This window comes from Onychostruthus taczanowskii, unplaced genomic scaffold, assembly GCF_017590055.1.
Source record: "Onychostruthus taczanowskii isolate IOZ18803 unplaced genomic scaffold, ASM1759005v1 scaffold207, whole genome shotgun sequence".
Lineage (NCBI taxonomy): Eukaryota > Metazoa > Chordata > Aves > Passeriformes > Passeridae > Onychostruthus > Onychostruthus taczanowskii.
Genome location: NW_024499318.1, coordinates 90,379 through 113,120, shown reverse-complemented (window position 1 = coordinate 113,120; position 22,742 = coordinate 90,379). Strand labels below are relative to the sequence as shown.

The window sequence follows — 22,742 nt, the reverse complement described above, 5'->3', positions numbered from 1 at the left end:
TCCAGGACCTGTCAGTGAGAGGACATTGAGTGGGGAACCCCCGGGCTCAGGAGGCTCCAACATCAGCCCAAACCAGGGCCTGTCCCGGGTGAAACCAGCAGGGTTTGGGTGGTAACTCAAGGACAGCTCTGAATTTGGAGAGCCTCCCTTGTCCCTTGAGGCAAATGTCACTCGCTGCCACCCCCATGTCACTCGGGCATCGCTGCCCTTGCAGGGCTGGGCATCACCAGCTGCTTCCCCACAGGTTTTAGGGGAAAACTGGGAAAATTGGGAAAGGGGACGTGCGTGGGAGCTGCACAAGAGCACCAGAGGCTTTCCCTGCCAGCTGGGGGACGAGGGTGCAATTTGGGATGGGTGACACTCCAGTTTGGGATTTGTGACACTCTAATTTGGGGTTAATAACATTCCAGTTTGGGATTACAATTTGGAATGGGTGACACTCCAATTTGGGATCAAGAACACTCCAATTTGGGATCAATAACACTCCAGTTTGGGATCCCAGTTTGGGGTGGATGACACTCCAGTTTGGGATCGGTGACACTCCAGTTTGACATCCCAGTTTGGGATGTGTGCCAGTCTGCAAGGAGCGGGGCCGGGAAACAAAAGGAGCAATGAAGTGAGTCAGGGATACCGGAATAAATCCGTGCAATGCCCCGGGGACACAGGAGCATCCTCAAACAGGAATGGGCACCCCTGGTTCGGCTGCTCCTTCCTCTTCCTCCTTCTCATTGTCTGATTTTAAACCTTCTCATTGTCTGATTTTTAAACCTTCTAATTGTCTGATTTTTAAACCTTCTCATTGTCTGATTTTAAACCTTCTAATTGTCTGATTTTTAAACCTTCTCATTGTCTGCTCCTCCTTGTCCCTAACACGGGTGACGCAGAGGTGACAATTGCAAAACACGCAGCAGTTCCTGCACCAGCCAGAAAAGACCCTGGCCTTGGGTTTTCTCCTGGTTTTGTGCCCAGTTTCCTCCAGAAAATCTCTGGAGCGAGAGCAGAGTGCAAGTAGAAAACAATGGAAAATATTCTGGAAAACAAGTTATAAAATACAGATGCTGCTTTGTCTTGGGCAGTGTCCAACCAGTTGGCGTTGTAGAAAACAGAAATCACATTAAAAACTAACCCAGGGGACAAAGTTATCCCTGTTCCATGTGGAACAGCCCAGTTTGCTCCTACGGCAGAAGGAAAATGTGCGAATTTTTCGTCGTGTTGCAAAACTCCCCAAGTTTTGGCAACTTCTGCCCGAATGTCTTTGCCCTCGACATGGAGGTGTGACCAAGCCGGGGTTTTTCCCCTCCCTGAGCCCTGTCAGAGGTGATGGAGGGGCCAAGGACAACATTTCCAAAGCCTGGTGGGTGCAACCAGGAACTTGAGCGGAGGAATGAGGCCGGGAGGGGCTCGGGGTTCCCACCTGGCAATTTCCAGGTGCGGGAAATGTGAACTCAAGCTGATGCTTGTGGCAGGTGTGTCACCAGCTCTGATGAAAGAGGACCTCAGACAGGTATAAAAGGGCTGCTCCAGGCTCCTGGGTCACACTGACGGATCCATCCCCTGCAAACCCTCCTTGGAGACCAGGGTGAGTAGGCCCAGGATGGTCCTTGCAGGGAAAAGGATGAGTTTGGGATCCACCAGCCCACGGTGATGGGTTCTCCTCAGGGTAGAGCGGGATGTTGGTCTGGGTTGGAAAATGAGGACAAATTAATGGGAGTTTGGTGCCATCTTTGGTGGGGGCACCACTAATTCTGTGCCCTCCGCCCTAAACGCCCTCGTTGGCGGTGCCCCAGTGGCCTGACCCTGCTTCCCTCACCCAAAAAATGTCCCTGGGTTAGGGTTAGGGTTAGGGATAGGGTTAGGGTTGGAACAAGCTGCTTCCTTGGCAAAGCCAAACTGGAGCCATAACCCAGCAATATCCCCAAATCCCCTCATTTTCTGCTCCACACCAAGGAGCTGCAGGTGCCCCCCGGCTCAGGTACAGCTGCTGCTGATTTTTGGCTCCTCTCAACTTCAAGGTTTGTCCCCAACCCCTGCAGGTCCCTCCAGAGCTCAGCCATGTCCACCAGCACCCACAGCCACGCCGGGAGCCGGCAGTTGCCGGGGAATTGCACCCTGGAGAAGTCCCTGCAGACCATCGTGGACACGTTCCACCAGTACAGCGTCCGCCAGGGCGAGATCGACCTCCTGAGCATCGACGACTTCAAGACGCTGCTGACGGAGCAGGCGCCGTCCTTCCTGAGTACCTGTGTGAGTTCCCGAGGGGCAACCCCACAGGGATGGGGCTCAGGAGCCCCTGGGGCATGGGGGGCACTGGGGGGTTTCTATCACACCCAGTTTGGGGTCACCCCTGCTCTTCCTCCTGCTGTGTGTGGTGGTGGAAAGTGAATCAGACACGGTCCAGCCACGCAGTTTGCAATTCTTCTGGTTTTTGCAAGGCCCAATCAAAAGGTTCTCTTTTCAAGGGCAGATAAATTGTGAAATCTTTGCCTGCCATTGTCAGCAATCTCACTCTGGCTCTGATTATGATCCTAGCTGTCATTTCTAATGTTGTAACAATTGGTTTTGGAGATCTGTAGGATAAGAAAATCCATTTGGATCCCTCTTTGAGGTGTCCCATTGAAATCTGAGACCACACAATTGCATTTTTTCTCCTAAATGTCTGTGACATCCATGTGCTTGTCTTTGTTGGAGGGCCTCACCAACCTCCTCAAGGGCTTCTTGGGCCTCAGCTCTGAGGGTTCTGGGACATCTAATGTTCCTCTCAATAAGTTGGAAAGTGATGCAAGTTCATCGTTGGTGATTCCCAAAATTGGCCTGGTCCAATTGATTTCTCCCAAAAGCCACTGTGTCCACACCCACAGGGATTTGGGACAAAATTCTGTCCCCTCTGGGGTTTAATTTTAGGCTAAGGGTGAGACAGGGGAGGGTCAGGATATCCTGCAACTTCCAAACCCTTCCCAGGGCAGGGAAGGATTCACCCAGCTCTGGGGTGGAACCAGGGCAGGGATGTGACCCCTCCTCTTGTCCCCAAATTTAGGACAGGAACCAGGCCGGCTACTTGGACAAGCTCTTCCAGGAGACCGACCTGAACAAGGACAAGGAGCTGAGCTTTGAGGAGTTCACCATCGTGCTGAGCAAGCTGGCCGACGATGCCCACCGCATCAGCCATGGCTCCGAGCGCTGCGGGCCGGACAAGGACTGAGCCTGGCACGGGAAATGGGAGAGGGAAGCTTTGGGAGTTGGGCTCTGGCTGCTCCCTGCCTGCCTGGAGCAGCCCCTTGGCAAAATAAAGCATCATTTGAAGTTCTCTGAGCCTTTCCCATCTCCTCATCTGTTGTCGAGGGGGTGGGAGGAGGGACAGAGAGGGGTGGGTGGGGTCATCTCCAGCGATGGTTTTGTTGAGGATGCCAAAAAATCCTCATGAAGTTAAAAAAAAAAAAAACAACCAAAAAAAAACACTGCCCAAAGTCCTGTGGTTTGGGATATTGGGATTTCAGGGTATGGTAATGATGATTTTCTGCCATTTGGGGAGAGATGTGGAGTCCAGACACTTCCATATCCAAACACTGCAGTACCCAAACATCCCAAATCCCAAATCCTGCATCTCAGGCACTGGGAACGCTCTGCTTGATGATGATTTGGGATTTGGGAAGTTGGGGTATTGGGGTGTTGGGTTATGGACCCCGGGGGGGACAAAGCTGCTGCTCCCTCTCCCCACACCAGCCACTCTCCTGCCCCTAAAAGTGAGTTTTGAAAGAATTTTGCAACTCTTTGCAACCTCAGGGTGTCCCTGCGGGTCCCCAAGCACCTCCCAGCAGATCCTGGGCTGTTCCTGCTCTGGTTTATGGATCCCCACACCTGGGGGTCACCCCTGGCTCAGGCCACCTTGGAACCCCCTGTCTCCCATCCTTGTCCCCCTGGCACCTCCAGGGTGATCAAAGTGAGCCAAGGAGATTTCCTGAAATTGCACCAAAACTCCCCGGACACCCCGTTGTGAAATGTCCCTGATGTCCCCGGATGTCCTGCACAGCAGAACCTGCCCGTTGTGAAAGCAGAGCACCCCGCAGCCAGGGTTGGGGGCTGGGGATGGAATCCCAGCATCCCGGGGTCCTTTCACTTGGAAAAGACCTCCAAGATCGAGTCCAGCCTGTGACCTGTTCCCACCTGGTCACCCAGACCAATGTCCAGCCTGTGACCTGTTCCCACCTGGTCACCCAGACCAATGTCCAGCCTGTGACCTGTTCCCACCCGGTCACTCAGACCAATGTCCAGCCTGTGACCTGTTCCCACCTGGTCACCCAGTCCAATGTCCAGCCTGTGACCTGTCCCCACACCCAGACCAATGTCCAGCCTGTGATGTGTCCCCACCTGGTCACCCAGACCAATGTCCAGCACTACCCTGGACACCTCCAGGGATGGGGACTCCAAACCCTGCTTGCCCTTTCCAGGAGGAAATTCCTGCTGAAAGGAGCTCCTGAGCTCGCCCCAGGCCTTGTTTTGGCCTCCAAAACAGGGAGGCCAAAGACCAACCCGAGACCAACCATGCCTGAGACCAACCCGAGCTGGGCAGGTCAAAGAAACCCCAGATGAGTGTGCTGAGTCAGCAGGCAGCTCATTTTAATGAGGAAACGCTGGAAAATCTCGTTTTACTCCCAAACTTGGCAGCTCGGAGCTTCCAGGCCCGCGCTGGGCCTGTGCCACAAAGCCGAGAAACGACAACACAAAAAAGCCACAAAGCCGGGCCAGAGCCCTGGAAAGCGAAATCAAAATGCGCCTTTCAGCCACACCTGGGCTCTGCAGCTCAGGGCACACCTGGGGTGGGGAGAAGCCACCCTTGGCACGGATGGAACGGAGCTCCTGGAGCTGTGCCAGGCCGGGAACACGCCCGGATCGTCTTTCATGGACAGCTGGTTGCTGCAGGCTGGGGATGGTCCCGGTGCCACCCGTGCCCTGTGTCACACAGCCAGCCCTGCCAGGAGTGGGTGGCACTCGGTGTTCTGGTCTGGTGAGGGGTCAAAGGTTTGGCTTGGTGATTTTGGAGGTTTTTTTCCCAAGATCAGGGATCCTGGCAAGCTGTGAAATGTTGGGATGCACCAGGGGTGGGGACATTTTGGGGACGAGTGGGGCAGGAATGGCACAGTGGGTGACTTGGCATCAGCAAAGAGCCCTGGAAAGGAAGAAAATGTGGAAAAATCCCAAATATGGAAAAATCCCAAATGTGGCAAAACCCTAAATGTGGAAAAATCCCAAATATGGAAAAATCCCAAGGGAAGGGGCTTTTGCCCAGAGCTGGTGGCCAACCCCAGCAGGTGAGGGGACAGGGCCACCCCCAGCTGAGCCTCTGACACCCTGAGCTTGCGGGAAAAGCCACAGAGCCCCTTTTGGGGAACTTCCCGGAGCCTTGAGCAATGCCAGGGGCTTTGTGGGGGCAGCCAGGAACGGGATGGGCACATTTCACAATGGGGACACTTCATGGCTGGGCTATAAGAGACACCGGGGTGGCACCGGCCCCGTACCCACCCCAGGGGACCTCGCTGTGGTGACAAGATGAGCAAGGCAAGTGCAGGGGGCATTTGGGGTGTCCGTGCTCTTTTCCAGGTCATCCGAGGTGCGAGGATCCTCAGGGAGCTCCTCTTCATCTCAACCTGACATCCTGGCTGAGCAAAACCATCTCCAGAGCCCGGGAGGAGAGAGGTTTCCTCCTGGAAGAGGTTCCCGGCCACCTGGGAGGCTCCTGGACATCAGATCTCATGCTCTGTGTCCCCACGGAGGGTTTTTTGGGTGTTGTTACCTGCTCTGTGTCCCCACTGAGGGTTTTGGGGTGTTGTCACCTGCTCTGTGTCCCCACTGAGGGTTTTGGGGTGTTGTCACCTGCTCCGTGTCCCCACTGAGGGTTTTGGGGTGTTGTCACCTGCTCTGTGTCCCCACTGAGGGTTTTTGGGGTGTTGTCACCTGCTGTGTGCTTTTGGGGTGTTATCAGCTGTTCTGGCTGGTTTATCAGCAGAGCCAGGCTTAGACCAGGCCCATTTTGGGGCCAAATCAGCTCTGAGCTCTCATCTGCAGAGCACAGAGGCTGCGAGGTCCTTCAGCCTCCTTGGAGGAGTTCCTCCAGCCTCCAACAGCTCCAGAAAGGAACGTTCCTCCCCAGATTTTCCCAGACCCGGCCCAGTTATCCCAGATTTTCCTGGCTCTTCGCAGTGACCATTTCTCCTGCAGGCCCAGCAGAGCCAGGAGCCGCTCTCGGAGCTGGAGAAGGCCATGGACGTCATCATCGACGTCTTCCACCAGTACTCGCGCCGCGAGGGCGACAGGGACACCCTGAGCAAGAAGGAGCTCAAGATGATGATTGAGAAGCAGCTGGCCAATTACCTGAAGGTGAGGGGCCCCACCCCAGGGCCTGGATTGTCCTCAGGGTTTGGGTTCACCCCCTTCCTGCTCTGCTCTCCTGCCCGACCACCCTGTCCCAAATGTTCTCCATGAAGGAACCCTCACAGCTCTCATCCCCTTCTCTGCAAAAATCAGCCCAAAATCTCCTTTTCCCCCTGGAAGCCACACCACAAACACCCCCAAACCCCATTTTTCTGTTTGGAACTCACCATCCTAAAGGCAAAAGAAAGTTTTTTCCACCCAGGGGAGAGACGAGGGGATTTTCCCCTCACTTTGCCCCCTCCTCCTCCTCCTCCTCCGCAGCACGTGAAGAGCAAGGCCACCATCGACCAGATCATGAAGGACCTGGACGTCAACAAGGATGCCCAGATCAGCTTTGGGGAGATGATGCTGCTGGTCACCCGTGTCACCTGTGCCACCCACGAGCACCTGCACGAGGTGGAGGACCACCAGCACCAGCACCAGCACCAGCACCACCACTGAGGCAGCCCCCCGCTTCCCTCCCCACCAGGAGGAATCCTGGAGCTTGGAGAAGGCTCCAGAGCTGAATCCAGCCTTCAACCCCTCCCTCCCTCCTCCTCTTCCTCCTCCTCTTCCTCCCAGCACCGTGGTTTTGCTGCCAAATAAAGGTTTCCAAAGCTCTCCCGCGTCTCTGTGGCTTTTCCCTCCTTTCCTAAATCCACTTTTGGGGCAGGCTGCAGCTTCCCAGGGGTGGGGTGGGGGCCTGGGAATTTAGGATTCACCCCAGCAGCTGCTGGTGACTCCCAGAGGTTTGGGTTGCACCCAGGATTTGTCAGATTTTTGGTTTCCAACTGGAAAAAAATCATTTTTTTTTGACCTGGAAACTCTGCACAGGGGTCCCGAGCTGAGCTGTGGTGGTGGGCAGGAAGGATGGGGAGGCATGAGCATTATTTTCTGCAGGAAAACCCTTTTTAGGGCATTTTTCCTCCAGAGATGGTGGTGGACACATTAAGTTTTGGGTTTAAAAACTTGTCTGTGGACAAGAATGTGAAACAACCCCAATCCCTGACCCAGAACGCCCCAAATTTGCCCCAAAATTGGTAATTAATTAATAATCAGCTGCTGCCCAGAGGGAAAAGCTGGCTGGGAGCATCGATGTAGCTTCCCAAACCCTTTTTGGGGCAGGAAAAGCAGCAGAGCTGATTTCCCAAGGGTGACTCAAGGCCCTGAAACCGCCCACCTCCAGGAAGGAACTTTCCAGAAGCTTCCCCAAAGCAGCAGATCTGAAGCAAGACACAATTAACACAAGACACAATTAACACAAGACACAATTAACACAAGACCTCCCCGGGTTTGCTTCACCCCCAGGTTGCTTCAGCTTCCTCTGGAGCCGGTTTTGACACCCAAAATGTCAAATTCCTCCTAACAGGGTCAAAACTGCTGCAGGAGCAGGGTCCTCTCAGCTCTGTGCCCCAAAAAATGAGCCAGGGTTAACCCCAACCCTAAACCTGAGCCTAAACCTAAACCTAACCTTAATACAAACCCTGTGGGATTAAGCTCTTTTTTGACTTGGAGATGGAGGTAACTGAGAGGTGTTTTAAAACATTTTACTTTTAAATTTTATTTTTAAAATGTACTTTTGATTTTAAGAAATGTAAATATCAATATATAAATAATAAATAATAAATGAAAATAATTATAATATTATTATAATAATCCCCTAATAATATATTATAATAATCCCCTAAAATAATCCGGGATCCGGAGGCGAGCCCGGGCTCCTGCTGCCACCTGCTGGGATGCGACATCGCGAGGATGCGACATTTGGAGAGGCCACCATGTCCTGCCTGAGCTCCCCAGGACCGCCCCGACCCCGGCACGGCCCCGTCCTGTCCCCCCCGCTCCTCCAGCGCTGAAATAAATCCGATTATTCGCATTCACGTGTCCGAATCAAGCCCTGCATTTTCGGCCCGAGCTGCTGGTGGGAGCCCACCCACCCATTTCCAAATGTTCCAAATGTGGGCCCAAATGTGCTGCTGCCCATGACCGCCCCAAACCCACCCCCGAATGGAACCTCCCCAGCCCTGGGGTCCCCCAAAATCTCCAAGGCTCCCCAAAGAGGGAGAGAAGCCAGAACTGCAAAAAAGCAGCCAGGGACCTGCAGGGACTTGCTGCCTCTTGCCTCACCCTGCTGGGGAAGGAAAATTGGGCTCGATCCCATTTCCAACCCAGCGGGGGGCGTGGGTGGCTCTGCAGCCCCTCCTGGCCCAGCCGTGGGGAGACGCCGAGGGAGATCTGCTGTGGGAACTCAACGCATCGCTCCGGATGTCCAGAGCTGCTGAAAGAACCCTTTGGGGGCTCGGAGGTCTTGGAATGTTGCCAAAAACGTCTGGTGGCTTGACTTTGACCCTTCTAGGGATGCGCCATCGGTGTATGGGGAAATGAGAAACCTTTGAATGGTGCAGGAATGATCTATCTACAGGGTGAAACACAGATTTTCGAGTTTTGGTACAGGAGGGTTATGGAGACAAGATGGAGGATTCAGGGCGTGTTCCCAGGTTCTTCTTTCTTCTTCTTGTCATCCATTTTCTGTGGTGATGTTGGCGCTTGTGGATTGGTTCATGGTGAAGGTGCACTTGTTAATAAGGATGAAAGGTATTGGGAATAAAAGGTAAATATGTTAGATGTAGTTTTCACTATAAAAGACACAGCCACCCTGTGGGTGGGGGAGAGTGCATGGCCTTGCTGACCAGACCTCGGCTGGGCAGACAGAAAACTTTGTAGATAAGAAATAATAAACAAAATCGAAGACCGAAAACTTGAGAGTCCAGATTCGTCCTTTGAAGCCCGGCCTGCCCAGAACCACCTTACCCATATGGGGGCAGAGACAAGAAACAATCTGCTCCTGTTGGGAGATCTGCCCCTGTCAGGAGATCTGCCCCTGTTGGGAGATCTGCCCCTATCAGGAGATCTGCCCCTATCAGGAGATCTGCCCCTATCAGGAGATCTGCCCCTGTCGGGAGATCTGCCCCCGCAGGGAGATCTGGGGCCGCTGCCCGAGCCGCCGTCAGGAGATCTGCCCCCGTAGGGAGATCTGGGGCCGCTGCCCGAGCCGCGGAGAGCGGCACGCCCTGGGCAGGGGAGGGATCCCGGCAGCCCCGCGGCTCCTCCGGGAGCAGAACGGGCTGTGCTGGGAGCCTCTCCCGGATCTGGGGATGGATCAGAGGCTGGTGCTGGGCATGGATCCACTGGGGATGGATCAGAGCCTGGTCCCAGATACATCAGGATACAGTCACATCCTGACCATGGCTGGGGCAGGATCAGAGCCTGGTCCTGATCCAGATCCATCGGGACATGATCACATCCTGATCCCAGATCCATCAGGGCAGGATCAGAGCCTGGTCCCAGATCCATTGGGGCAGGATCAAAGCCTGGTCCTGATCCCAGATCCACTGGGGCAGGATCAGAGCCTGACCATGGCTCCATCGGGGCAGGATCACGTCCTGATCCCAGATCCATCAGGGCAGGAACACATCCTGATTCCAGACCATCAGGGCAGGATCAGAGCCTGGTCCCAGATCCATCAGGGCAGGATCACAACCTGACCATGGCTCCATCAGGGCAGGATCACAACCTGACCCTTCTGCTGCCCTTGCCTGAGCTGGCCTATGGTGTCTCCAGTCTGGGCCCAGTGACATTTGGGACAGCCTAAGAAGAAGACTAAACCTCATTTTCCCGCAGGAATTCTTCTGGTCTGTGACATTTTCTAAACTTCGCCGTGAACCCGCAAACCCCTTGGGTTGTAGAGGGAAAAATCAAATTTCGGGGATGTTAAATACAGAGTTTTATGCGAGAGGGGAACCTCCGGCTGACGTTTTTGGGGACCCAAGGAGGTGCTTTATCCCTGACCTACATACACCTCTCCAGGTGTGCCGTAAACATCCTCGGAGCACGGGATAATGAGGGAGGCTCCCTGGGAAGAGGCAGCCAGAGAACAGGACTGACCGGAAGGAATCCTCTCCTCCTCCCACCGCCGAGCCTGCCCGGAGCTGCTCCCAGCTGCTCCCACCACTCCCGACCCGGCCCCGGCGGATGCAGGTGAGTCTCGGCCGCTTCTTTTCGGCTTTGAAATGAGCTTTTGTCTTTGAAATGAGCTTTTGTGTCTGAAATGAGCTTCTGCGTGTGCGGGGTTGCCTTGGAACTGGTTTTACCCGGCACAGCTCCCAGGCTGGACGCACTTTCCGCACCTGCGGGAGCTGATTCATTCACCCCACAAGTGCCGGGATGGTTACAGGGAGAAGCTTCCCTTTAATTGAACCAGGGAAAGTGGAGAAATGAAGGGAATCGAGGGGAAAGTCCTCAGAGAAGCCGGGAAAGGAGAACTTCTTTGTACCTCTGGTGAAATCAAATGCAGGAAGGCTGAGGCGGGATGTTCGGGATTTTTGGAAGGGATGTTTGGGGTTTTTGGGATTTTTGGAAGGGATGTTTGGGGTTTTTGGGATTTTTGGAAGGGATGTTTGGGGTTTTTGGGATTTTTGGAAGGGATGTTTGGGGTTTTTGGGATTTTTGGAAGGGATGTTTGGGATTTTTGGAAGGGATGTTTGGGATTTTTGGAAGGGATGTTTGGGATTTTTGGGAGGGATGTTCGGGATTTGTTTGGAAGAGATGTTCAGGATTTTTTGGAAGGGAACATGGGGGTTTTTCTGCCACTCTGACAGTGTCTGTGGCCTCAGGTTCTGCTCCTCTCCAGGACTGGAGCCATGTCCAGGCTCATCAAAGCCATCACTGACATGATGCAGAGTTCCCAGGGCAACGCCAGGAAGGGCAGGAAATCCGAGACCTTCAGCAGGAGCGAGTTCAAGAAGCTGATCCAGCAGGAATTCGTTCCTGTCAAGGTAAGAGCAGGGGCTGGAGGGGGAAAAGAGGGTGGGAAAGGGACGTGGAATTGTTGGAGTGAGCCCAGAGGAGACCACGAGGTTGATAAAGGGACTGGAGCCCCTCCCTGACGGATCCAGGCTGGGAATGTTGGGAATGTTGTGACCCCAGAGCCCCTCCAGGATCTGCAGAGGCTCCAGGGAAGCTGGAGAGGGACTTTTCCTCAGGAACTGCAGGGACAGGACGCAGGGAATGGGGTCGGGGTGACAGAGGTAGGACAGGCGCCCAAAATTTGGGATGTGAGCGCATCCTGCCCTGGGGATACTGCAGCCACCATGGGAGGTCGTTCCTGCTGTCACCACACCCTCCTCTGCCCTCTGGGGTATTTCAGGCTGACCGGGGGTGTTGGGGGTCTACAGCAGCCCCCTCTACATCCCGGGCTGGGCTGGGGTCTCTCCACTCTTGGGGTTTTTCCTGCGGAGCCCCCTCCCCTTTTCCCGCAGGGGCAGCTCCAGCCCTGGCACCAGCTTTGGGCATGGTCCAGCACCGGCTGCTGCTCTGGCTGGGAGGGGTCCCGACCCTTCCCCACCTCGGGAGGGGCTGACGGGGTCGTGTCCCCCCTCAGAGGTCCCCGAGCAGCAAGTACAGAGCCATCCCCCGGCCCTCGGAGCCCGACACGGAGCCCATGAACAAGGAGAGGGCTCCGGCCAAATCCTGCGTCTACTGAGAGCTCCCTGCTGCTCTGGCACCTGGAGGGAGCAGGTAAGGGACAGCAGGGAGCTGTCACCCCTGGGGCACCTCCTGGGGAGGGGACAGAGCCGTTCCTGTGCCCGGTGTCACCCCGAGGCGACGAGGATCATCCCGGCTAGCCCAGCCCAGCGGGGAGGGTGGGATGGAGCAGGAGCTGGGCTCTGCAGGGCGTTTAATCGGCTCTAATTAAACCTGAGGGAGGTTTTGGGAACCCTGGGAAGGCTTTGGGAGCCCCAGGAAGGCTTTGGGAGCCCTGGGAAGGCTCTGGGACACCCAGGGAGGTTTTGGGAACCCTGGGAAGGCTTTGGGAGCCCCAGGAAGGCTTTGGGACACCCAGGGAGGTTTTGGGAACTCCGGGAAGACTTTGGGAGCCCCAGAAAGGCTTTGGGAGCCCTGGGAAGGCTCTGGGACACCCAGAGAGGTTTTGGGAACTCCGGGAAGGCTTTGGGAGCCCCAGGAAGGCTTTGGGAGCCCTGGGAAGGCTCTGGGACACCCAGGGAGGTTTTGGGAACTCCTGGAAGGCTTTGGGAGCCCCAGGAAGGCTTTGGGAGCCCTGGGAAGGTTTTGGGACCCGCGGGGAAGGTTTGGGAGCCCCAGGAAGGCTTTGGGAGCCCCAGGGAGGCTTTGGGACCCCTGGGAAGGCTAGTAATTAGTAATTGGGCACTAATCAGTGCCAAGCAGAGCGGGCTGGAGGGAGGGGCTCGAGTCCTGCCAGGTTTTGTGGGTGAACCCCCCGTGGGTTTTCCTCCCTTTCCGTAGGATCCCTGGATTGCTGCGCTGCTGGGATCTCCTTCCAGGCTCTCCCTGCTCCTCCTCCCAGGTCAGGCACATCCTGGGACGAGTGAGGACCATGCCCAGCTCCACCAATTTACCTCCATGAGGCAAAAAATATCCCCAGGTCTCCTTCAGTCCCGACGCTCCAGCGGTGTCTCCTTGGGGTGCTTTAAAAATGCAGCTTTGAAGTCTTGGGGGGTGGGGGTGGTTGGGGGAAAGTTTTCTCTTTTTTTCCTCATAAAAAGCAAAAATCTCAACCCTGCTGAAATCTCAGCCTCTTCAGCCCAGTTATTAATGGGGAGAAAGTGAAAAAAAAAATCCCTTGTTAATAGGGCTGGGATGAGCAGGGTAATTATTTGAGTCAGCCTGTACAACAATAACGAACCCAGAGTGGCAATTCGTGGGGGAAAATTAAAAGTTCATCGTTGAGAGCTCATCTCCAGCTCATTTGGAGTCAACAGCAAAATTCCCATGGGTTTTTGGGCGGGTGGACACACCAAAAATGAACCTCAGCTGCAGGCAATCCTTCAGCTCTGGCTGAGGGGGCTCGTTGTGGTTTTCAGGGAGATCTTTCTGCACTGTAAATATCCCAAAGACGTTTTTCCCCCGGCTTGTTTTTCCCTTTCTCACATAAACGGTTGTAAGACCACAAAAACCCAATAAAAACTGTCCAACCTGGTGCCTGCCTGGATTTTAGGAACCTCCCGAGGCAGGATTAAATGCACTGTAGGGCGTTTAATTAAATGAGGGAGGTTTTGGGAACCCTGGGAAGGCTTTGGGAGCCCCAGGAAGGTCTTTGGGACCCCCAGGGAGGCTTTGGGACCCCTGGAAAATCTCTGGGACCCTCAGGAAGGCTTTGGGACCCCGGGGTGGTTTTGGGAGCCCTGGGAAGGCTCTGGGACCCCCGGGGAGGCTTTGGGACCCCGGGGTGGTTTTGGGAGCCCTGGAAAGGCTCTGGGACCCCCGGGGAGGCTTTGGGATCCCTGGAGAGGATTTGGAACCCCCTGGGAGGATTTGGGACCCCCAGGGAGGCTTTGGGAGCCCCGGGAAGGCTTTGGGAGCACCAGGGAGGCTTTGGGAACCCTGGGGAGGCTTTGGGACCCCTGGGAAGGCTCTGGGACCCCCGGGGAGGTTTTGGGAGCCCCAGGGAGGTGACAGGGACCTGGCCTTTGCTGCGGGGGGTGCTGGGTGACCTGTGGGGACACAGCAGCTGGCAGGGGCTGCTGGAGTGCCACCACCCCCATTGTCCCAGCTCTCCCTGGGTCCCTGTCCCAGTCTGACCCCTCCCCTGTCCCTCAGCGCTGCTGTGCAGGATCCCGGAGCTCCTTCCCGGGATTTGGAGTAATTCCACCATGGAGGAATCCATCAGCTGGTCCTGATGGGTCCTGAGCTCCCTCCCTGCATCCCAGCCCCATCCCCATCCCAGCTCCGCGTCCTCCTCTGGGAGGAGATTCCCCAAAGGAGGAAAATCCGCCTGTGCTGCCGGAGTTACCTGAGTGTGAGAGCAGGGAATGAGGATCCGCGGTGGGAGCAGCCCTGTGGGGGTGTCCCTCCTTTTTCCCGGAAATGAGACAGCTCGGTGTCATTGATCTGTCACTCCAACCCCGACTCCTGACTGGCTGCCCTGTGTTTACAGCTCCCTGACTCATTTTGATGGCTATCGCTCCTTTTTTATCGTTGTTTTTATCGCTCTCTTTTTATCGCTCCGTTTTTATCACTCTGTTTTTATCACTCCGTTTTTATCACTCTGTTTTTATCTCCTTCCTTTGCCAATTGCCAGCCTCACCTGCCTGCAGTAGGAAAATGCCTGGGTGCTGCTTTTCCAAAAATTCCTCTGCTTGTGCTTGGTGAAATTAAGCCCAGGTTTAATTATAGCATCTTCTTCAGCTCCCAGAGCTTAATCCCTGCTCTGGAGCTGGCACTAGATAAAGCCAGGAATGATCCAGGTAAAAAAGAGGGGGAAGTGTTTTTTTTTTTCTTCTCCAGGAGATCCCAACCATAAAACCCCATCCTGGGCTTTGTCCCTGGCTCTGGAGAACCTCCCAGCCCCAAAACCCCATCCTGGGCAGCCTCCCAGGCTCTGGAGAACATTTCAGCCCCAAAACCCCATCCTGGGCTGTGTCCCTGACTCTGGAGAACAAAATTAAGCCCAGGTTTAATTATAGCATCTTCTTCAGCTCCCAGAGCTTAATCCCTGCTCTGGAGCTGGCACTAGATAAAGCCAGGAATGATCCAGGTAAAAAAGAGGGGGAAGTGTTTTTTTTTTTCTTCTCCAGGAGATCCCAACCATAAAACCCCATCCTGGGCTTTGTCCCTGGCTCTGGAGAACCTCCCAGCCCCAAAACCCCATCCTGGGCTTTGTCCCTGGCTCTGGAGAACATCCCAGCCCCAAAATCCCATCCTGGGCTGTGTCCCTGGCTCTGGAGAACCTCCCAGCCCCAAAATCCCATCCTGGGCTGTGTCCCTCGCTCTGGAGAACATTTCAGACCCAAAACCCCATCCTGGGCTGTGTCCCTGACTCTGGAGAACATCCCAGCCCCAAAATCCCATCCTGGGCTGTGTCCCTGACTCTGGAGAACCTCCCAGCCCCAAAACCCCATCCTGGGCAGCCTCCCAGGCTCTGGAGTTTAAGGAAACACCAACACCAGAGGGATTTAGGGAATGTGACTCTTTATTGGGCACAGCCCAGCCCTTGCCAGGCTCCGGAGGGCACCGGGGAGGCTTCGGGAGCCCCGGGGAGGTGACAGGGAGCCGGTCCCCGTGTGGCCTTCGCTGCCGGAGCTGTGACAAGGCGAGGGCCACGCTGTCACTTCATCTTCTGCTGCGGCATCTGCAGCACCTGATTGGAGAACCTCCCAGCCCCAAAACCCCATCCTGGGCTGTGTCCCTGGCTCTGGAGAACCTCCCAGCCCCAAAACCCCATCCTGGGCCGTGTCCCTGGCTCTGGAGATCCTCCCAGCCCCAAAACCCCATCCTGGGCAGCCTCCCAGGCTCTGGAGTTTAAGGAAACACCAACACCAGAGGGATTTAGGGAATGTGACTCTTTATTGGGCACAGCCCAGCCCTTGCCAGGCTCCGGAGGGCACCGGGGAGGCTTCGGGAGCCCCGGGGAGGTGACAGGGAGCCGGTCCCCGTGTGGCCTTCGCTGCCGGAGCTGTGACAAGGCGAGGGCCACGCTGTCACTTCATCTTCTGCTGCGGCATCTGCAGCACCTGCTGCTGCTGCTGTTGCTGCTGGCCCTGCATCTGCGGCTTCCCATGGCAGCCGGAGCCACCGGAGCTGTGACAGCCGCCACCGCCCGAGCTGTGACAGCCGCCACCGCCGGAGCTGTGACAGCCGCCACCACCGGAGCTGTGACAGCCCCCAGAGCTGCCACCGGAGCTGTGACAGCCGCCACCTCCTGAGCTGTGACAGCCGCCACCCCCCGAGCTGTGGCAGCCGCCGCTGCTCTGGCGCTGCTGCCGGTGGCACTGGTCCTTCTCCTGGCGGGAGCACATGGCGCTGTGCTGGGTCACCTGTGGGGACACAGCAGCTGGCAGGGGCTTTTCCTTCCTTCTTTCCTTCCTCCTGCCCTTCCAGGCAAGAGGAATCTGGGTGTTCCTTTTCCCAGGCTCAGCCAGATCCCACATTTCTTTTTGAAGCTTGCTCTGGGTCTTTTTCTCCCCTGGCAGTGTCCCACCAAAGACATTGGGGACACCCAGGCCATGCCTGGCTTTCCAAAACCAGAGCCAAGACTCCAAACCCTCCCTCTGCTCCCTCTGAACCCCTGGGCTCTCTCCTTACCCACCCCAGAACAAATCCCAGCCCCGTTCCAGGTATGGAGATCCAAACTCACCCCCTGAGTATTCTGGAGCCCCCCAGCTCTTACCTGAGCTGCTCGTGCAGGAAGAGATGAGGAAGGATGAGGGGAATGAGGCTTTTGGGGACAGCAGCACTTTTATACCCTCTCCGCACACCCCACCTGGAGAAGCCCCTCCCTGTCCCGTTCATTTAATTCGCCGGTGGCTTTTTTTTTTATTTTTTTGCCTCCCCATTTCTCGGGCTCCTGGGGTGACTCACCTGATCCACGCTGGGATTGCCTCTCCTTATAGGTCGCCTTTCCTGTCCACAGAACTTTAATTGCCGGCTCTGCCTGTGCTGGGCCGGGCTGGGGGAGCCGTGTGGGTGGCCCCGGTTTCCCCAGGTCAGGTTTGGTGTTGATCACACCCCGGGAGTTCTTTGGGTTCAGGGGGAGATGATGTCTCATCCCCAAACCACAACATCCCTCCAGAATGTCCTGAGGTTCTCTGGGCCTGCAACTCCCCTAAAAGCTGAGATGGGCCCCAAAGTGCCAAAAACAGCTTTGGGAAAGGAGAAAACTCTGCTTTAGCAGGAATTCCCTCCGTGCTGGGCATGGTGAGGGGAATGTCCAGAGCTGTGTTCACTTCTCTGCATGGCAAGAGGGGCTGGAGTGGGTCCAGAGAAGGGAACTGAGCTGGGGAAGGGGCTGGAGAACTCCTGAGGGAACTGGGGGGGGCCCAGTCTGGGGAAAAGGGGGCTCATGGGGAATTTCTGGCTCTGCACAACTCCCTCATGGGAGGCTCAGGTGGGAATCAGGAGGAATTTTTTCCTGGGAAGGGCGGCCAGGCCTTGGAAAAGGTTTGGAGTCGCCATCCCTGGAGGTGTCCAAGGAAGGCCTGGCTGTGACCCTCTGGACTGGGGACAAGGTGGGGATTTGGCACAGTTTGGACTCGATGGCCGTGAGGTCTTTTCCAACCTTGGGGATTTTGGGATTTGCCTGGAACCACCGTTGACTGGTTCCTCATAGAACTCGCCAAAACACGGTGGGGCGATGAAGTAACTCCAAGGTTTCCTGCCAAAAATTCCACAGGCAGCTGGAATTCTTATTTTTGGAAGGAATAAGCCCTGCCCTGGGTAGTGATCCAGGATTAGCAAGGTGCTTAATTATGTGGTTGAGTCTCAGCCTGGGAACAATTCCGGAGCAACCGTGCCATGGTTTTATTCCAGGTGAGTGGCCCTGGTGCGGCTGGAGGAGGAGGAGGAGGAGGAGGAGGAAGAAGAAGAATCCCACAGGAGCCCTCGGCCACACACAGTTATGGGCAACTGGCAGACCCCCCGGGACTTTCTCCAGAGCTGCAGGAACACCCTCTTTGCATTTTCCCTGATCCCCAATTAACTCCTAATTGGCCAGCAAATCCCGGATGCACAGCCCCACACGGAGAGCTCATGAGAGGCAATAATTTGGGATACTCCCTGTACCTTTCTGCTGCGTGGGCTGGGAATTCTTTAGGACCATGGAGCTTGTTTGGCTCTTGCTGTCACTGCTTATGGAAGACGTTGCAATCATTAAACTGGAAGTGAAAAAAGGCTGAAATCCAGATTTTCCCATCTGGGAGCTGCTGTGGTTTTGTTGTTGTAAAAAAACTTGGAAAACACTGGGTGAAAAATACTTCCCTTCCTCCCAAGCTCTCCTGCCTTTGATTGTCTTTGTCCACATTGATTTTATGGAGATGGAGACTGAGGGGTTCCTGCCATCCAAACCCCATCCACATTTGCTGGCACCCAAAACAGAGGATTTTGGGAAAGGTGGGAGGACAGGGCAGGTGGAGGAACCAGGTGAGCAACCTGAAGCTTCTTTTGTATTGCTAAACTTCTGCCATGATCTAGAACAGTGTCAGGACAAACTGTGCCTGGGTTTGGTTGCTGCTCTTCAACTGGGTTTTGTTCTGGCCTCAGCAGAAATGTGGTCAATGACCTCTGGGGAAAAAAAAAAAAAAGCCCACTCGAAGGAATTTTTGGCTCTGGGCATCTCCCTGTGTTCATTTCCTCATGTTTTAATTGCTCTGAGTTTGTTAAAAATGGGCACCTCTACATTTTGTTGTTAGCCACCTTGATGTGCCTTGAAAATGGGTTTTGAACTGGGGGGCTCAAGGCAAACCCCAGATTCAGACAAGGAGCCTTCCCAGGCCATCCCTACTCCAAAAACAGGGAGTGAGCCACTGCCTGCACCCTTTTCAGCAATGCCAGAAATTTCTGATCCTCCTGACGCACTCGAGAACAATCTTATCGCAGTAACATCCATTTCATGAATGGCAATACCAGAGCAATAAATTACCCAATTCGTTTTAATTAGAAGCTGAGATGAAATTTAGCAGCCCATTGTGTAACGATGGAGCAACGCCCCTGCCACGACCCAGAGCTCTGGCAGGGCTGGGCACAGCATTTCTAGAAAGGCTGGCTGGGGGTTTGCCACCAGCACGTGGAGGCACCTCCCCCAGGGGCGGAGTTTTGGGGCCAAATGGCAAAAAAAAAAAAGGGGTTCTTTGTCCATAGGACTTAAACCTCTCAGAAATTATGGAATGTAGTGGCTCAAATGAAGTCACAGACTGATCCAGACACAATTGTGCCAGCGTGAACAAAGCATTTATTTCAGCACCCACAGAGAAGCTCAGGGCAGGTTACAGGACACACCAGGGGAGGGAAGGACACATTGTCCTTGGAAATTGCTGGGCACATGCAAAGCTTTCGGAGCATGGCACAGGATCCAGGGCATTCCTGTGGATCACCTGCACCTGGTGGGGTGATCACTTCATATTTGAGGACACTTGGTAGATTTGCTGCTGGCACTCCTGCTGCTTTCCATGGCAGGATCCCCTGAGATGAAATTTAGCAGCCCATTGTGTAACGATGGAGCAACGCCCCTGCCACGACCCAGAGCTCTGGCAGGGCTGGGCACAGCATTTCTAGAAAGGCTGGCTGGGGGTTTGCCACCAGCACGTGGAGGTACCTCCCCTAGGGGTGGAGTTTTGGGGCCAAATGGCAAAAAAGAAGGACTTAAACCTCTCAGAAATTATGGAATGTAGTGGCTCAAATGAAGTCACAGACTGATCCAGACACAATTGTGCCAGCGTGAACAAAGCATTTATTTCAGCACCCACAGAGAAGCTCAGGGCAGGTTACAGGACACACCAGGGGAGGGAAGGACACATTGTCCTTAGAAATTGCTGGGCACATGCAAAGCTTTTGGAGCATGGCACAGGATCCAGGGCATTCCTGTGGATCACCTGCACCTGGTGGGGTGATCACTTCATATTTGAGGACACTTGGTAGATTTGCTGCTGGCACTCCTGCTGCTTTCCATGGCAGGATCCCCCGCTGCTGCCGTGGCAACCAGATCCGCTGCTCCCATGGCAGCCTGATCCACTGGTCACATGGCAACCAGATCCGCTGCTCCTGTGGCAACCAGATCCACCACTGCTCCCGTGGCAACCAGATCCACTGCTGCTGTGGCAACCGGATCCGCTGCTCCCATGGCAGCCAGATCCGCCACTGCTCCTTTGGCAACTGGATCCGCCACTGCTTCCATGGCAACCAGATCCGCCACTGCTCCCGTGGCAACTGGACCCGCCGCTGTGGCAGCAGGAGCGTTCCTGCTGGTGGCACTGGTCCTTGTCCTGGCGGGAGCACATGGTGGGAGACCTGCTGGGAAAACTCATCCGTGAGTGAAGGCAGTGAGCAGGGACACTGGAAGTGTCCAAGGCTGTGGGAGAGGTTTTACAGCGACTGTAAAACCTCTCCCACACGTCTGCTCGTGGTGGCCCCTTTGGGCGACCCTTGGTCTTGTACATCAGAGAGAAGTGAAAAGAGAAGAGCTGGACAGACTCCAGAGCAAGACCTGCAGAACCCTCTGCCACCTGAGCCAGGAATTTTTACATTTTCTGACTCGGCAGAAGGACTGAGATGGAGATGAGACGTGGAAGAGAAGTCCCCAAGAGATCAGGATTGGGGAGAAGCTGGAGAGCATTAGGAGAGTAAAAATCTGATGGATCTGGACTCACCTGGATCAGAAGGAGCTCGAGAGGAGACACTGAGGAGCTGAGAGGCTGAGGAGAAACGCGGAGCGAGGGCTTTTAAAGCCTGGCTTGGGCTTCTCCTCCGGAAACGAGCTGGGGCCCCACTGGAGGGACCTGATTGCTCAGCACCCCGAGCACTTGGCTAATTGGGAGTTTTTGCTCTGCTGTTTTGACACATGGAGCAGATCGATATCCTGACATCCCTCTAGTTACTCCATAAAAATGTTAATTGCCCACCACGCCTGGCCCAGCGGGGTGCGGAGCTGGGAGAGTTTGGGATGGTTTTTGTCACCTTTGATTGTGGCATTTTTCTGTTCCTTGTAACCAATTCTGAACTGAGATGGGACAGTGTTAGAGGCTGGGAAGGTGGGACTGTGGAGTTATAAAAGAAACCCAGAAATAAAAGAAAAAGGAACAAAAAAGGCTGTGGTGGTGGGTAGTAGAAATAAACATAATTGGACAGGGCACAGCATCAAAGAAACACCAAAAATCGTGAATAAATTCCGAGCCAGGAATTTTTACGTTTTCTGACTCGGCAGAAGGATTGAAATGGAGATAGGACATGGAAGAGAAGTCCCCAAGAGATCAGGATTGGGGAGAAGCTGGAGAGCATTAGGAGAGTAAAAATCTGATGGATCTGGACTCACCTGGATCAGAAGGAGCTCGAGAGGAGACACTGAGGAGCTGAGAGGCTGAGGAGAAACGCGGAGCGAGGGCTTTTAAAGCCTGGCTTGGGCTTCTCCTCCGGAAACGAGCTGGGGCCCCACTGGAGGGACCTGATTGCTCAGCACCCCGAGCACTTGGCTAATTGGGAGTTTTTGCTCTGCTGTTTTGACACATGGAGCAGATCAATATCCTGACATCCCTCTAGTTACTCCATAAAAATGTTAATTGCCCACCACGCCTGGCCCAGCGGGGTGCGGAGCTGGGAGAGTTTGGGATGGTTTTTGTCACCTTTGATTGTGGCATTTTTCTGTTCCTTGTAACCAATTCTGAACTGAGATGGGACAGTGTTAGAGGCTGGGAAGGTGGGACTGTGGAGTTATAAAAGAAACCCAGAAATAAAAGAAAAAGGAACAAAAAAGGCTGTGGTGGTGGGTAGTAGAAATAAACATAATTGGACAGGGCACAGCATCAAAGAAACACCAAAAATCGTGAATAAATTCAGCAAAGAAGCACTAAAAGCAGTGCTGCGATTTTCCAAGCCAGCCCTTTCTTTACTTAAAGGATTTCAACCCAAACAGAAGGAATTTAAAGCCCTGTATGATGTGGGAAACATCCTGGTAGGAGCGGGAGAACATCGGGATCTGCGTCTTCAACACTCTGCTTTGGGGACAAAAATGTCTTTCAGGCCTGATCTCCTGCAGGACTCCAGAGGCCACTGTGATATTAAAACCAGCCTGGATTGAATAAAAATCAAACACAGAGTCCAGGAGACTCCTTGGTCCCCATTGGAGCTGAATCACTGTAACTGATAGATGAGGAAATCCGAACACAACTCGGGATATTTCACAAACATTGGGAGAATAGAAATCCTTGTGAAACTCATTATTCATGATTAATTACAGCCCTGATTCCGTGATTGGGATAAACCTGTTCCATCGTTTGTCTCAGCGATGGAGACAAACACCTGAGCAAGGCCCGGGGGGACCTGGACCCAAGTATGGGGCAGGACTGTGCTGACCCTACATCTGCTCTCTGTATCCCCTACAAAGCTCCTGTTCCTTAGGCATCCCTGGATCCATGGATACCATTCTGAGTGGGAAATGGCTTTTTTTTGGGTCGTTTGTTGGTTCTATGAAAGAATTGCCTTTGCAGAGTTGTCAAGGGAGGCTTGGGGTGGTGTCGGTGTCAGTGTCCACCCTAAAACCCCTACCTTACACCTGCTTTTGCTTATTTCCCTTTTCCTGCAGGAGAAATCCCCACCCTGGGGAGCGGCTCATGGTGCTGTGTGCCACGTCCTGACGCCAGGAGGGGATGGAGGCCCTCACTTGGGCTGGGGAGGTGCCAGGAGCTCCGAGCACGCGGTGCCGTGACTCACAGCGGCTCCACATCCCTGCTTGGCCCCAGAAATCCTCACAGGGGGTTCTTCTCCCAACCCTCCCAGACCCCACCAGGAATTTGGGGGCTTTTGGAGCCATTCCC

At 54.6% G+C, this 22,742-nt stretch overlaps 4 protein-coding genes across 4 annotated transcripts; 2 read left to right on the top strand and 2 right to left on the bottom strand.

Annotated features, from left to right (window-relative positions):
- Nucleotides 1–2,052: 2,052 nt before the first annotated feature.
- Nucleotides 2,053–3,199, top strand: LOC121335631 (protein S100-A15A-like). The gene is made up of 2 exons (XM_041403983.1): nt 2,053–2,244; nt 3,035–3,199. Exons 1-2 carry the CDS (start codon nt 2,053–2,055, stop codon nt 3,197–3,199), a joined length of 357 nt encoding a protein of 118 aa, XP_041259917.1.
- Nucleotides 3,200–5,460: 2,261 nt separating this feature from the next.
- On the top strand, nt 5,461–7,026 carry LOC121335630 (protein MRP-126-like). The gene is made up of 3 exons (XM_041403981.1): nt 5,461–5,553; nt 6,214–6,372; nt 6,688–7,026. Exons 1-3 carry the CDS (start codon nt 5,545–5,547, stop codon nt 6,865–6,867), a joined length of 348 nt encoding a protein of 115 aa, XP_041259915.1. The 5' UTR covers nt 5,461–5,544; the 3' UTR covers nt 6,868–7,026.
- Nucleotides 7,027–15,923: 8,897 nt separating this feature from the next.
- On the bottom strand, nt 15,924–16,241 carry LOC121335635 (keratin-associated protein 5-4-like). Its single transcript, XM_041403987.1, has one exon. It carries the CDS (start codon nt 16,239–16,241, stop codon nt 15,924–15,926), a length of 318 nt encoding a protein of 105 aa, XP_041259921.1.
- Nucleotides 16,242–19,826: 3,585 nt separating this feature from the next.
- Nucleotides 19,827–20,213, bottom strand: LOC121335634 (sericin-1-like). The gene is made up of 2 exons (XM_041403986.1): nt 19,988–20,213; nt 19,827–19,939 (listed from the first exon to the last, which is right to left on the bottom strand). The coding sequence occupies exons 1-2, from the start codon at nt 20,211–20,213 to the stop codon at nt 19,827–19,829; spliced, it is 339 nt and encodes a 112-aa protein (XP_041259920.1).
- Between the last annotated feature and the right edge of the window lie 2,529 nt (nt 20,214–22,742).